This window comes from Schistocerca americana, chromosome 4 (genome assembly GCF_021461395.2).
Source record: "Schistocerca americana isolate TAMUIC-IGC-003095 chromosome 4, iqSchAmer2.1, whole genome shotgun sequence".
Lineage (NCBI taxonomy): Eukaryota > Metazoa > Arthropoda > Insecta > Orthoptera > Acrididae > Schistocerca > Schistocerca americana.
In genome coordinates, this window is record NC_060122.1 from 20,307,714 (window position 1) to 20,322,632 (window position 14,919).

Consider the following 14,919-nt stretch of genomic DNA (forward strand, 5'->3'; position numbering starts at 1 on the left):
CTTGCACAGGATAGATTAGCATGGAGATCTGCATCAACCCAGTCTCAGAACTGAAGACTGCAACAACAACAACAACATCACTCAGCTCCGCCAAGACAATATTTTCCGTGGCCACAGGCAACAGAACCTTGGTCAAGATTGCATATTGACTATGCAGCTCCTTTTTTTGGAACTTCTTGGTTAATTGTCATTGATGCATTTTCAAAATTCCCTTTTGTACTACAAATGCGTACAACTTCTTCAGCGACAACAATTCAAGCGTTGTCAAAGATCTTTTCAATTGAAGGATTGCCTCAAACCATAGTGACAAATAACGGCACGCAATTTACGTCGCAAGAATTCCAGTCATTCTGTCAGATGAACGGAATTGCACATTACAGGACGGCACCATTTCACCCTGAGGCTAATGGACTCGCCGAACGATTCGTACGAACGTTCAAGGTACACATGACAAAGGTGGTGCAACAGTACAACAAAGAGACTTCCTTATTAATTCTTCTGTCACAATACAGAGCTACTCCGCACGAGGCACAGTCACCAGCGGAAAAACTGCATGGGCGGCAACACAGGACTTTGCTGTCAATACTAAAACCCACAATGCATCCAGAAAATGATCAACGAACGTCTAAAGGACGACGAATCACCGTAAACGACAAAGTCCTCGTAACCGTCTACAGTCGAGGAAAGCGTACTTGGACAAAAGGAATCATTGTAGAATGCATTGGAAATGTCATGTATAGAATAAGAACGCAAAGTGGCATAGTTATTCGCCATACTAATCAATTTGGCACCAAAGACAGCAGTCACATATAGGCAGAACTCCTAGGCTGTTTCATTTTGCAGACTCAGAAGAAGATGTCCACCCCGAGCAGCTCGCAGGATTCCAGACGCCGTCACCGGCAGCCGCCGCCGCCGCCGCCGCCGCAGCCAACGCAGCCACCTCCGCCGACGCCGACGCAGCACCTTCATGGGCAGCCGACTACCCCAGCCGTCCACAGCCGACATCCTCAGAGAAGATGGACGTCGAAGAAGAAATACATTTACGCTATGACCAAAGTACGGATGTTGAAATGCAATTATGTAACAAAATTTTTGCTTCTCCGGTTCCCTGTTCCGTAGGTTTTGAGTGGGTTTTCCTAGCGGACCGCGGGCGAATGCCGCGGAGAGCAACATGTGTGCACCCACAGACATACGCACAGCGGAAAGCAAGGAAGCAGAAAAAAGGCTTTTCAAGCAAACTTCAAAAGCTTTTTCTCTTCCCCCGGAAGGGAGGGATATTGTGTACATAGTTCCGCGTAGTCAACGCGTACACAACTTTCCCACTACACCGCGCCCCGCTAAGCACAACAGCGCAGGCGCAGCGCTCATCCGTCTCCGCACTACGAGTGGTGCTACCTTAGAGACGGACCAAATTTTGCTTCCGCCGATCCGCGTATTAATATGTAACGCAGCCAATGAGATTGCTGCTAATGTAGAACCTTTTCTCCTCGCGGATCACACTCGCGCAGTGATACCTGAACACGCGAGGTATTATAACGAGTGTACAGACCTCCGATTAGTCAGTCTGCATTAGTCTGTACCAGTCTGCATTAGTCTGTACCAGCCTATAGTCAAGTTTCAGTATGTGCCTAATAAGATTATCATTTTCCCGTACATAGCCATAAAGAGAAATGTATACAGACATTGTCAAGTATCAGAGATATGTGAGAATAAGATTAACGTACCAAGACCAAAGGAACTTCAGACTGTCAATTGTAAAGAGCATCCAGAATGAAGTTACGTAAGGTTTATGCTTTTTACTATTTTAATAAATGTGTGTGAAAATTAATCAAGTTCTGTTTAAAGCTGGTCACCGTCAATCTGCTACTCTAACCGTGCAAGTGGCATTTCTATCGTCTGACGTAACGGCAGAAGATAAACACGCCACGATAAGACCACGAGACATATTGCTGACACTCGTCTACTTCGTTAGAGCGACAAGTCAGATAATCTGATGGTGTGTGTACCGAAGGTCTTACAGTACGCACACCACACTCGTGTTAATAGCTGTTCTCGATACGAATATTGGGTGGCTGAAAAGTCATCTGGAACCCCAACGGTCGGAGGTGTGTACGATTCCGCCAGTACGGCGCACAGCGATGTGCTGACGACGGCTCCCTCCAATGCCCGCCGGTCGAGAAGGACTTTGCGTGGGGATCTTCATGGCGCCGGGCGCCAACGGAATATGAAAACAGAGGAGCGACGTGTGGCGCCGATCTGTCGGCTATCCGCCCTACAAGTGCTTCTTTGAAACCGAATCACATTCGATTGACATACGGAAATTACAGGAACAGGGGCAGCTGAGACCGTCTCTTCTTTAAATAGAGATACGTTGCATTTACATTTGGTATATCTGGATGTTATGAAAGTTGTTCTCGCTACAATGACTTTATGATCACTTTTTCCTGTATCTGTCCCGTTGGTCTCTGTTTGACCAGAAACATTTGTCACAGAGGGGTATTGTATGTTTACGTTTGTGTGTGCACCTGAACTATTGCTTAAAGTAATTTTAGGGCAAAAAAAGTCGGACGATTCCTTATGCATACCACCAACTTTAAATATGTATTTTTGCCAACATATGACCTGCTTAATAAGTCACGGCTGCAAAATACTAACACGAATTCCTTACAGACGAATGGAAAATCTGGTAGAAGCCGACCTCGGAGAAGATCAGTTTGAATTCCGTAGAAATGTTGGAACACGTGAGGCAATACTGACCCTAAGACTTATCTTAGAAGATAAGGAAAGGCAAACTTGCGTTTCTGGCATTTGTAGACTTAGAGAAAGCTTTTGACAGTGTTAACTGGAATACTCTCTTTCAAATTCTGAAGGTGGCAGGGGTAAAATACAGGGAGCGAAAGCCTATTTACAATTTGTACAGAAACCAGATGGCAGTTATAAGAGTCGAGGGGCATGAAAGGGAAGCTGTGGTGGGGAAGGGAGTGAGATGTTATTCAATCTGTATATTGAGCAAGCAGTAAAGTAAACAAAAGCAAAATTCGGAGTAGGTATTAAAATCCATGGAGAAGAAATAAAAACTTTGAGGTTTGACGATGACATTGTAATTCTGTCAGAGACAGCAAAGGACTGGAAGAGCAGTTGTACGGAATGGACAGTGTCTTGAAAGGAGGATATAAGATGAACATCAACAAAAACAAAACGTGGATAATGGAATGTAGTCGAATGAAATTGGGTGATACTGAGGGAATTAGATTAGGAGATGAGACACTTAAAGCAGTAGATGAGTTTTGCTATTTGGGGAGCAAAATAACTGATAATGGTCAAAGTAGAGAGGATATAAAATGTAGACTGGCAATGGCAGGAAAATCGTTTCTGAAGAAGAGACATTTGTTAACATTGACTATAGATTTAAGTGTCTGGAAGTCTTTTACGGAAGTGTTTGTATGAAGTGTAGCCATGTATGGAAGTGAAACATGGACGATACATACTTCTGAGGCATCAAGGGGTCACCAATTTAGTATTGGAGGGCGGCGTGGAGGGTAGAAATGGTAGAGTGAGACAAAGAGATGAATACACTAAGCAGATTCTGAAGGATGTAGGTTGCAGTAGGTACTGGGAGATGAAGAAGCTTGCACAGGATAGAGTAGTATTAAGAGCTCCATGAAACCAGTCTCTGGACTTAAGACCACAACAACAACAACATTACTTGCCTTTCATGAGATTGTGTCTGACAACGTTTTTCATTAATTGTTGTTGTTTATATGTACTTGCTGATCTGTTTTGGAGCCAACTCTGACATGTAGCTTCCTGATAGCAGTAACACAATGAAAACAAAAAAATATATGAAAGTGAACATTTTGTGAGAGAAGAGTTTGACGATGTGTGGCAGACTAATGATATATATGTTCATGTAATGGTATAAGTAACACCAGTCTGTCATTTTTAAGGAATAGTGTAAATTTCCATTGACCTGGTGAAGAGGACTACGTGTGCCTCTGTAACTAGAGTGGCTCAGGCTGCTTTGAATGGCAGCGACGTATTTCTCATGTATTAGGTGAATATTCTCCAATCATTAAATGAATGGTGCCATGCAGTGTCGAAGAAATTAAGATCTTAGTGTCTGTTTTAGTTTTACATTAATGTCCTGTAACGCTGAAGGATCCTAAAACTTTGGTTTACGTGCTTCAGTAATGTAACATATCAGCTAGAGCAGAGTGCGGAATATTATCAGTCACTTCAGTTTCTCACAAGGAACGATATGTTGGTCTTTCACAATCAGTAAGAGCGGATGATGTACAGCGCATCTGGAATTACCCGGAAATACAACAAGCAAGCGGTTCGTAAACACTGAGAGTGTTTATTCTATCGAAGGAAACAAAATTTATGTGATAAAGGAGATGTAAAGCAAAGAGGCTGGTGATTGATTTAATACGGTAAACAGAGCTGCAACACTACACTGGCCAGAAGGACCATCTCGTAAACATTTTGTAGCGGTAGCTAGCGGGCTGTTGCTAGTCAGAGATGCCGCAGAGCAGTTCGGTCTAGTGTAACGAGGAACGAGAAAGTTTGGATAAAAGATGCGCCCACTGTAAATTTTCTGCCGAGAAAAATTAGCCATCCACTTCAGTTTGCTCCTGATCTAGAAATACGTTAGGCAAATCCTTCCCGGTCAGTGTTGGGACTTTTTTATTTATCCTACTGAATTGATGGGTTACGAGATATTTAATCTCACTGTCAAATATTGCGTGGGCCATTACGTCTGGTGTCCAAAAATTAGACAAAATGATATGCAACACGCCAATGTGCTGTTTTAGTGTGTTTAGAGCGTCAGTAAAATTCCATATACTAAAGCGAACTACAGCCCATGTCGAGCGTGCCCGTGGAACGCTGCCTGCACTGTGGGCTGCATCAAGTGGAACGTATCACAGCAGCTTCGAGGGCCACAAGTCACTGTAACGTGGAATTTTGTTGATGATCGCGGTAAATAAAATCATCACGTTCAGCTACGCTACATCACTTTGTCTAAGTTTTAGCCACCCTACGTAACAGGTTACGCAAAATTTGACAGTGAGATTAAATATGTCTAAACCGAGCGTGTCAGTAAACCACACATATTTTAAATGTGAATGTTACAAAGAAACTGGTATCGCGTAGGTTCGCCGCGAGCACGCAGAAGCGCCGCTGCACGGCGTGGCATGGAGTCGACAAATGTCTGAAGTAGTGCTGCAGGGAATCGACACCATGAATCCAGCAGGGTTGCCCATAAATCCATAAGACTACGAGGGAATGGAGATCTCTTCGGAACAGCACGTTGCAAGGCATCCATATATGCTCCATAATATTTGTGTCTGGGGGGTTTGGTGGCCAGCGGAAGTGTTTAAACTCACTAGAATGTTCCTGGAATCACTCGTAGCAATTCTGGACCTCGCGGTGTCCCGTTGTCCTGCTAGAATTTCCCGAGTCGGTCGGAATGCACACGGGATATGAATTGATGAAGGTGATCAGACAGGGTGTTTACGTACGTGTCACCTGTCAGAGTCGTGTCTAGATGTATCAAAAGTCCCACAGCACTCCAGCTGCACATGCACCACACCATTACAGAGCCTTCATAAGCTCCTGCTGACATGCAAGGTCCATCGATTCGTGGGGTTGTCTCCATACCCATCCGCTCGATACAGTTTGAAACGAGACTCGACCGACCAGGCAACATGTTTCTAGTCATTAACAGTCCAATATCAGTGTTGACGGGCCCAGGTGAGGCATAAGGCTTTGTGTCGTGCAGTCATCAAGGGTACACGAGTGGACCTTAGGCTCCGAAAATCCATATCGATGATATTTCGTTGAATGGTTCGCACGCTGATACTTGTTGATGGCCTAGCACTGAAATCTGCAGAAATTTGTGGAGGGGGCTGCACTTCTGTCACGTTGAACGACTCTCTTCAGTCGTTGTTGGTCCCGTTCGTACAGGATATTTTTCCGTCCGCAGCGATGTCGGAGATTTGATGTTTTTCCGGATTCCTGATATTCACGGTACACTCGTGGAAAGGTCCAAGGGAAAATCCCCACTTCGTCGCTATCTCGAAGGTGCCGTGTCCCATCGCTCGTGCGCCAACTAAAACACGACATTCAAACCCACTCAGATCTTGATAACGTGCCATTGTAGCAGCAGTAACCGATCGAACACCTGCGCAGACTCTTGTTGTCTTATAAAGGCGGTGCCGACCGTAGCGCCGTATTCTGCCTATTTACGTATCTCTGTACTTGAATACGCATGCCTGTACCAGTTTCTCTGGCTCTTCGGTGTATGTATGTATATCTGTTCCATTCTCCTCCTAAACCACTCTACTGATTTCTACCAATCTTCGTACACATATCACTTATTGTCTGGAGCTAATCGCTGTGGTGGTAAGGCGGAAGTGACAAAAAAGGTGTGTACCTCACGACACACCAATTTGCAGACTTCCTTCATCCAATGTTTGAGAATGGGTGTACTTAGTGACTTACAACAAACTTTAGATGTAATTTGAAGCCTTTACTAAACTTTTTCTCGCTAATAATCCCCACAAAATGGTGAAAGGAAAAAAAGTTAGTTGCTTATTTCATTACCCTGTGCATGCAGCAAAACTGCCGCATCAAGCATGATGTTTACGTTATCACTTCTTTACTGGCAACTGTATTGATGCCACATTTTGCAGACTCTATTCACACATCCCACTGGGTGGAACTGAACTTAATAGCACTGCACGACACGTAATTCAGGACATATGACGTCACAAACACTGAGATGTGAGGAGATCTGCATGACGTTTTAGTTTATTATTTCTATGCTACTAACTCTGTTCAAGACAAAATTCGAAGACAGTATCAACAAACGATGAACGTACCTACAAAACTGCATCATTCTGAGAGATATGTTTAAGGAGACATGACGTCATAAACACTGAGTTGCGTGAAAAAAAGCCGCATCATGCATGACGTTTAAACTTATTTCTTCTCTGCTACTTACTTTATTCGTAACACATTTCACAAATAGTATTCGCAGATGCTGCTAAATGTACATTCACAATTACGTTATTGTACAACACGTAGTTGTGGAGATATGACACATCAAACACTGAGATGTTAAAAAATTACTGTATCATGCATAACGTTTTAATTTCTTACGCATTTACTACTAACTTTATTCGCAACATGTTTCGCAGACAGCATAAAGATGTACCATTGAACGTGAATACAAAAATATTTCGTTGTACGCCCCATTGTTAAGGTGATATGACGTCATAAAGAATAAGCTCCGTGATATCGAAATTAAAGGACTAAATTCTCTACAGATACATGTGAAGTACGTAAATAAAGATGTGTGAAATAGATTAAATATATGTGAAATATATATGATGTGTGCGTACTCTGGCAAAGACGCGACTAAAAAGCTCTTTCTTAACCCCAGGATCGATTTCGACCAAACGTGGTACACACACTAACTAAATTAACCCCGTCCGAACAGGTACTGGAAGGCGCAGTGGTATCGACGGACCGCAGTGTCATCTTCAGCCGATAGGCGTCACTGGAGGCGGATATGGAAGGAATTGTGGCGGATAGCAAACCGCTCTCCCAGCCACTATTAACTTTTGTGGCTCGAGCCGCCACTTTTCGCTCAGTAGCTCCTCAGTTGGCCTCGTCTGAATGCATTCCTGTAGCCAATAGTGCCCAGTAGATCCAGACAGTCACCTGTCCAAACGCTAGCCCAGACTGACGCCATTTACAGATATTACTGACAGGAGAGAAACTCTACGGAGGTAAGAACCAGCAACCTATATCCATCAAGAGATGACAAGAGAGGCGATAGGAGGACATGGGGACAGATATGATGAAGAACGAGGGGGAAATGGACATAGAAAAGGAAGAGTAGGAGATGACAGAAAAGGAGGAGGAGATGGACAGAGAGAGGGGGAGGAGGAGATAAAGGAAGTGAGAAGGAGACAGAGGGGCTGGAGGAGACAAAGAGGGGGCCAGAAGACAGGAATAGGGGGAAGGAACAGATGGAAGAGGGGGCATAACCAGATGAGCACAAAGGGTGGGGAGGAGCAGATAAACACAGAGAGGGGCAGGAAGACATAGAGGTACAGGTTGGAGGAGATGTTCAGAGAGAGGGGGAGTAGCAGATGATCAGAGAGAGAGAGTGGAGTAGCAGATGAGCAGAGAGAGAACGAGTTGCAGAGAGACAGAGAGGGGGGGAGCATAAAAAGAACAGAGGGGGGAGTATCAGATGGATAGAGAGAATGGGGGAGGAGTAGATGGACAGAAACACAGGGAGGACATGGATTCTAGAGGTTGGAGGAGGTGGAAAGAAAAAGGGGGAGTAGCAGATGGACAAAGAGAGTTGAGAGTAACAGACGGACAGCGCAGAGGAGTAGCAAATGGACATAGAAAGGGGGCAAGACAGATGGACTGAGAGAGTGGGGAGTAGCAGATGGACAGAGAGAGTGGGGAGGCTTCAAAATGGCTCTGAGCAGTATGGGACTTAACATCTGAGGTCAACAGTCCCCTAGAACTTAGAACTACTTAAACCTAACTAACCTACGGACATCACACACACCCATGCCCGAGGCAGGATTCGAACCTGCGACCGTAGCGGTCGCGCGGTTCCAGACTGAAGCGCCTAGAACCGCTCGGCTAAAACGGCAGACAAGTGAGGAGGAGAAGATGGACAGAGAGAGGGGGGCAAAGAACAGATGGACAGAGGAGGGAGTAGCAGAAAGACAGAGAGCGTGGGGACTAGCAGATCTACAGAGAGTGGGGAGGAGAAGATGGACAGAGAGAGGGAAGTGGAGCAGATGTACAGAGAGAAGGGCAGGAGGATATAGACAGTAGAGGTTGGAGGAAATGTATATAGAGAAGGGGAGTAGCAGATGAACAGTGAGAGATGAGTACAAGATAGAGAGATAGCAGACAGTGAGATGGGGAGTATCAGAAGGACAGAGAGGGGGTGAGGGGGTGAGTAGCAGATGAACAGACAGAGGGAGAGAAGCAAATGGATGGAGAGAGACAGGGAAGGAGAAGTGGACAGAGAGAGTGGGAACGAGCAGATGCACAGAGAGAGTGGAGAGGAGCAGAGGCCAAACAGTTGGGGAGGAGCATTTGTACAGAGAGGTTGAGGAGGAGCAAATGGACAGAAACAGTGGGGAGGAGCAGATGGAGAGAGAGGGAAGGAAGATAGGCTGATAATGGGAGAAGTAGCAGATTGACAGTGTGTCATGTAGCAGATGGACAGAGAGTGGGGAGTAGAAGAGTAGAAGATGGACCAGGAGAGAGAGAAGTAACAGATGGACTGAAAAAGTGGGGAGGTGGAGATGGACACAGAGACTGGGGAGCAACGAAGATGGACAAAGAAATTGTGAATTGCAGATGGTCAGAGAGTGTGGGGAGTAAAAGATGGTCAGAGAGTGGCAGTGCAGCCATAGACAGAGTGTTGGGGCAGCAGATGGACAGAGAATTTGCTGAGTAGTATATGGACAAAGAAAGTGGGCAGGAGCAGAGGGACAGACAAAATGGGGAGGAGCAGAAGGATAGACAGAGGGGAAGGACAGATGGACAGAGAGAGTGGGGAGAAGGAGAGAGTGGAGAGCAGTGGAGAGCTACGAAGAGAGGGGGATGTAGCAGACGGACAGATAAAGTGTGAAGAAACAAATAGGGAGGGAGTGGGGGAGTTGAAAATGGGCATGGAGAGGTGGAGCAGGAGATAGAGAGAGTGGGAGGAGGGCGGACAGAGTGGAAAGAGAAGATGGACTGAGAGAGGGGGTGGAGAAGATGCAGAGAGAGAGTAGGGAGGAGCAGACAGACACACAGGGGCAGGAGAACAGAGACATTAGACGTTGGAGGAGACAGAAAGAGAGAGGGGAATAACACACGGATGGAGAGAGCAGGTTGTAGGAGATGCCCAGACAGAGTGGGAAGGAGAAGATTGTCAGAGATTGGAGGAGTAGCAGGTGGACAGAGAGGGGTGTGGAGATATGGCCAGAGAGAGGGGGCAGAAGCCAACAGAAGAAGAGATTTTGGAGGAGCAGATGTAAAAAGAGAGGGTCAGAGGGCCAAAGACAGTAGAAGTTGTAGGAGATGGTAAGGGAGAGGGGGAATAGCAAGTGGAGAGAGAGACAACAGAGTAGCTGATGTACACAGAAACAGAGAGTAGCAAACAGACAGAGAGAGGTGTAAATAGCAGATGGATAGAGAGAGGGGGGAGGAGATAAAGAAAGTGAGGAGGAGGTAGGGGGGCTAGAGGAGAAAGACTCAAGAGGGGGGATGAAAAGATAGAGGAATAGGAACCAATCCAACAGACAGCAGAAAAGATGGGCAGAAAGAGTGTGAGGAGCATATAAACAGAGAGAACAGAAGTAGCAGATAGAAACAGTGAGAGGGGAGTAGTAGATGAATAGAAAGAGTTTGAAAGAGCAGACAGACAGGGAGATGTGTGAGGAGGAGAGTGGGTAGTCGCAGATAAGCAGAGAGGGGGTGGGGGAGTAGCAATGGACAGAGATAATGGGGAGGAGGAGATATACAGAGAGTTGGCTAGTAGCAAAGGGATAGAGAGGATGGAGGAGAAGATGGACAGAGGGGGTGAGAGGAGTAGAGGGAAAGAGAGTGTGCAGAGGGGTAGATCGATAGAGAGAGGGAGAGTACCAGATAGGCAGAGAGAGGCGGAGTATTAGGACAGAGAGGGGGGAAGTAGCAGATGGACCTAAAGAGGGGGAGGGGGAGTTAAATTAAATGACAAGGAGATGGGGGCTAGAAAGATAGAAAGAGAAAATGGTGCAAATGCAACAGGGGGCAGAACAGATGGGCAGAGTGTGTGGGGAGGAGCAGATGGACAGAGAGATGGGTAGGAGTTCATAGAGAGCAGAGATTGAAGGAGGTGAACAGAGAGAGAGGAGTGAAGTAGTTGGTCAGAGAGGGGAGTTGGCAGCCAGACAGAGGTGTGTAACATATAGAAAGAAAGGGCTATGAGGACAGAGAGAGGGGGAGTAGCAGATGGATAGGGAGAGTGGGGAATGGCAGATAGCCAGTCAGCTTGGAGGAGTAGATGGACAGAGAGAGGGGGATAGTGTGGTTGACTGAGAGTTGGGAGTAGCAAATGGATGAAGTGAGTGGGTAGGAGCATACAGACAGAGAAAGGGAAGGACAGATGGACAGAGAGAGTCAAGGACAGATGGACAGAGAGAGTCAAGGACAGATGGACAGAGAGAGTAAAGGACAGATGGACAGAGAGAGTCAAGGACAGATGGACAGAGAGAGTCAAGGACAGATGGACAGAGAGAGTCAAGGACAGATGGACAGAGAGAGTGAGGAGGAGGAGAGTGGGGAGCAGTGGAGATCTACAAAGGGAGAGAGAGTAACAGGTGGGCAGAGAGAGTATAAAGTAACAAACAGACAGTGAGTGGAGGAGTAGAAAATGGGTAGAGAGAGGGGGGAGTAGCAGGTGGACAGAGAGAGTGTGGAGTAGGAGATAGAAAGAGAGAGTGGGGGAGGAGGAGGGGGACAGACAGTGGGAAGAGCAGATGGACAGATTGTGGGAAGGTGCAGATGCACAGAGAGGGTTGGGAGAAGTAGGCGGACAGATTAGGGAATAAAGCAGATGGACTGAGATGGCAGATGGACGGAGAGTGGGGAGGAACAGATGGTCAGAGAGAGGGTATCAGCAGATGGACTAAGAAAGTGTGGGGAGTAGCACATGGTCAGATAGAGGAAGAAGTAGCAGTTGGACAGAGAGAGGGTGAAGGCTCAGACAGACAGAGAAGTGGGAGAGGAGCACAGGGACAGGGAGAGGGGGACTAGAAGATGTACACAGAGAGTGGGGAGGAGCAGATGGGCAGAGAGAGTTGGGAGAAGCAGTGGCAGTGGTTGGAGGAGATAGAAAGTGAGGGGGGAGTAGCAGACGGAGAGAGAGGGTGGGTAGGAGGAGATGGACAGAGGCAGGTGCAGGAAGTTATAGACTGTAGAAGTTGGAGGAGACAGAAGGAGGGGGGGAAATAGACAGAGAGAGTAGAGAGTAACAGATGGACACAGTAGGGGAGTAGCAAACGGAAAGATAGATAGAGAGAGTGGGGAGGAGTACATGGACAGAGAGGGTGGGGAGTAGCAAATGGAAAGAGAGAGGGGGAGTAGCCCCCTGGGGAGTAGCAGATGGACAGACAGAGAGGAGCAGAGGGACAGAAAAAGTGGGAGGAACAGATGGACAGAGGGAGTGTGGTTATCACGCCTGATGAAAAAGCGAAATAAAATCGCCACACCCAGGATTTCGTTACCACTGTAATGTATTTGTGTACGAGTGGGTGGTGGTTTTTTGGTGTGGTTATCGTGCCTGCTGAATTCCCTCTAAGTGAACTGAACATTTGTTACAGGCAGTTCGCCAATGGCGGACTGTTCACACATGACGTTGAGCACTCTGATTGAAGGAAACCAGCTCCAACACGTGCAGTTCCAACTGGCAAATAATCTGGCTACAGTGTGATGAGGCGGGAGGAAGAAGGCAGGCGGGACCTGTGGCAGAGGAGAAGAGCGCAGGCGCACGCTACGCTACGTCACCTTGGGCCGCGCTGAGCGTACCTCTGATGGGCGCGTCGTCGTCCACCTGCAGCTTGAGGCTGGTGGCGCGGCGCGAGTAGCGCACCGTGTGCCACTGGTTGTCGTTGAGGCCCTGGCCGGCCACCACCACCTGCACCAAAACCCGTTCGTTCTCTGCAACGGCCCAATTCATACGACACGGACCTTTCCGTGTCCGTCTCACATCTTCGTTAATACATTTCCAGTCTTACACTTGCCACACTATTTAAGCAGTTAATCAATAAATTTTCATCTTCTAACATTTTGCACAGTATTGATGCCTATAGTCTGTACAACTTAAACAATACACAACGATACACGTAACACAGTGATACAGGGTGAACATTAATAAAACTGACAAACTGCACGGGCGGTTTCCGTACCGGAGAAAGGTCCTACGAACGTGTGTCCGGAAATGCATTTTCGTCACTGTAGGTGGCGCTGACGAATGACAGCTCCTCTGACCGCGTGCCGCGTTTCCTTGTGTGTTGCACGCTGTGTGACTGAAGCAGCGTACTGTAAGCAGCAGAATGGTCCAGAATACATTTTGGTAACGAGCCGAGATGGTACTTGTGTACGGCCGAGCAGATTGAAATGGTCGAAAGGCAGTACGGCTATACCAAAACAAGTATCCTCACAGACACCAATCACGTCACACAACATTTCAAGCTTTTTTAATTGGGCGTTTGTATGATCGTGAGTTCTTTCAGACAGACGAACGTGGAGGGAGCAGTGGTCTGTGCGTACACCAGATTTGGAGAACTGGGTTCCACAGGACACTGAGAGGGACTCTAGTATTAGCTGCACGGAAGTGGCCCGCCAACATGGTGTACGCCAAAAGTACGATTACATGTATACTACATGACAACTGCTAATATCCCAACCACCTACAATCCCATGGAGACCACTTTGATCATCTGTTGTGTACTGTGTTCCGATTCCTGTGAAAGGGCACGACCGACTTCCTTTCCCATTCTTCCCTAATCCGAAGGAGCCGATGACCCCATTGTTCGGTCCCTTCCCCGAATCAACCAATCAACCAACCAACCATCTGTGTTCCGAGACGAATTGCTGTCGCTGCTCGCACACGGTCCTGTTCCAGACAAATGTTCGTAGGACCTTTTTTCCTCAATTTCCAGTCAGTAATCTTTCCCTCCAGTTTAGCTGTTTTACTGGTATTCACCCTGTGTAGGTAACAGTTAAGTAATACTGATTTGTATACAAACATACAACGAGTATAAATTTAAATCTTCTTCTGTACAAACAAAGTATTCATCCATGACATACAAAGCCTTCTTTCCAAGCCAGTTTTATATATTTCTGAAAGTTTTCAGTGACGCACTGTGTGCTTCTGGTGGCAGTGGATAGAGCAGCTTAACTCAAAGGTATTTGTAGCTCACTTGGTTTTCTTTTGTGAAGACTAGAGAATGAAGAATAAATAATGATGGGACTGTCATGACTCCTAGTTTCTTGAAAAGCGGCCCACAGGAGGCATTGTTTCTAGAAACACCTGCTACACATCTGTTTACCTTTTTGTGCCACATAAAAACTCCTTTTGCCCCAAAGCAGTAGGCACTATATATTTACTAAGATGGTATCTGTTCATTCGGACATGTCCGAATGAACAGATACCATCGGTGACCAAGTAGCTCGTTAGAATGAAATTACAATGAAATCAACACCCTTAGCTGCTTATAGGCGTTGACATAGGTCAACGGGGACATATCAAAATTTGTGCCTCGACCGGGACTCGAAACCGGGATCTCCTGCTTACATGGCAGACGCTCCATCCATCTGAGCCACCGAGGACACAGAGGATAGCGCAACTGCAGGGATTTTTCTCTGGCACGCTTCCCGCGAAACCCACATTCTCGACGTATTGTCCCGCACTACATTCGTAGTGGCCCCGCCCATTGTACTTATTACTCGCGGCGCGTTGCCGATTCCCGTAAGAGTTCGGGCACTGTTTGTGTATTCGCACAGAGGACGTATAGTGGGCATGCGGGAGGCCGGGTGGACGTACCGCCGAATTGCTCAACACGTGGGGCGTGAGGTCTCCACAGTACATCGATGTTGTCGCCAGTGGTCGGCGGAAGGTGCACGTGCCCGTCGACCTGGGACCGGACCGCAGCGACGCACGGATGCACGCCAAGACCGTAGGATCCTACGCAGTGCCATAGGGGACCGCACCGCCACTTCCCAGCAAATCAGGGACACTGTTGCTCCTGGGGTATCGGCGAGGACCATTCGCAACCGTCTCCATGAAGCTGGGCTACGGTCCTGCACACCGTTAGGCCGTCTTCCGCTCACGCCCCAACATCG

At 47.1% G+C, this 14,919-nt stretch overlaps 1 protein-coding gene across 5 annotated transcripts in view; it reads right to left on the bottom strand.

The window, feature by feature from the left end:
- LOC124613920 (neurexin-1) overlaps positions 1-14,919 on the bottom strand; it is a 2,081,056-nt gene that overhangs the window by 333,347 nt on the left and 1,732,790 nt on the right. For all 5 annotated transcript variants that reach the window (XM_047142672.1, XM_047142674.1, XM_047142673.1 and 2 more), the window contains one exon: positions 12,601-12,709. In XM_047142672.1, coding sequence (XP_046998628.1) covers positions 12,601-12,709 — 109 coding nt within the window. The remainder of the gene's footprint in view (positions 1-12,600; positions 12,710-14,919) is intronic.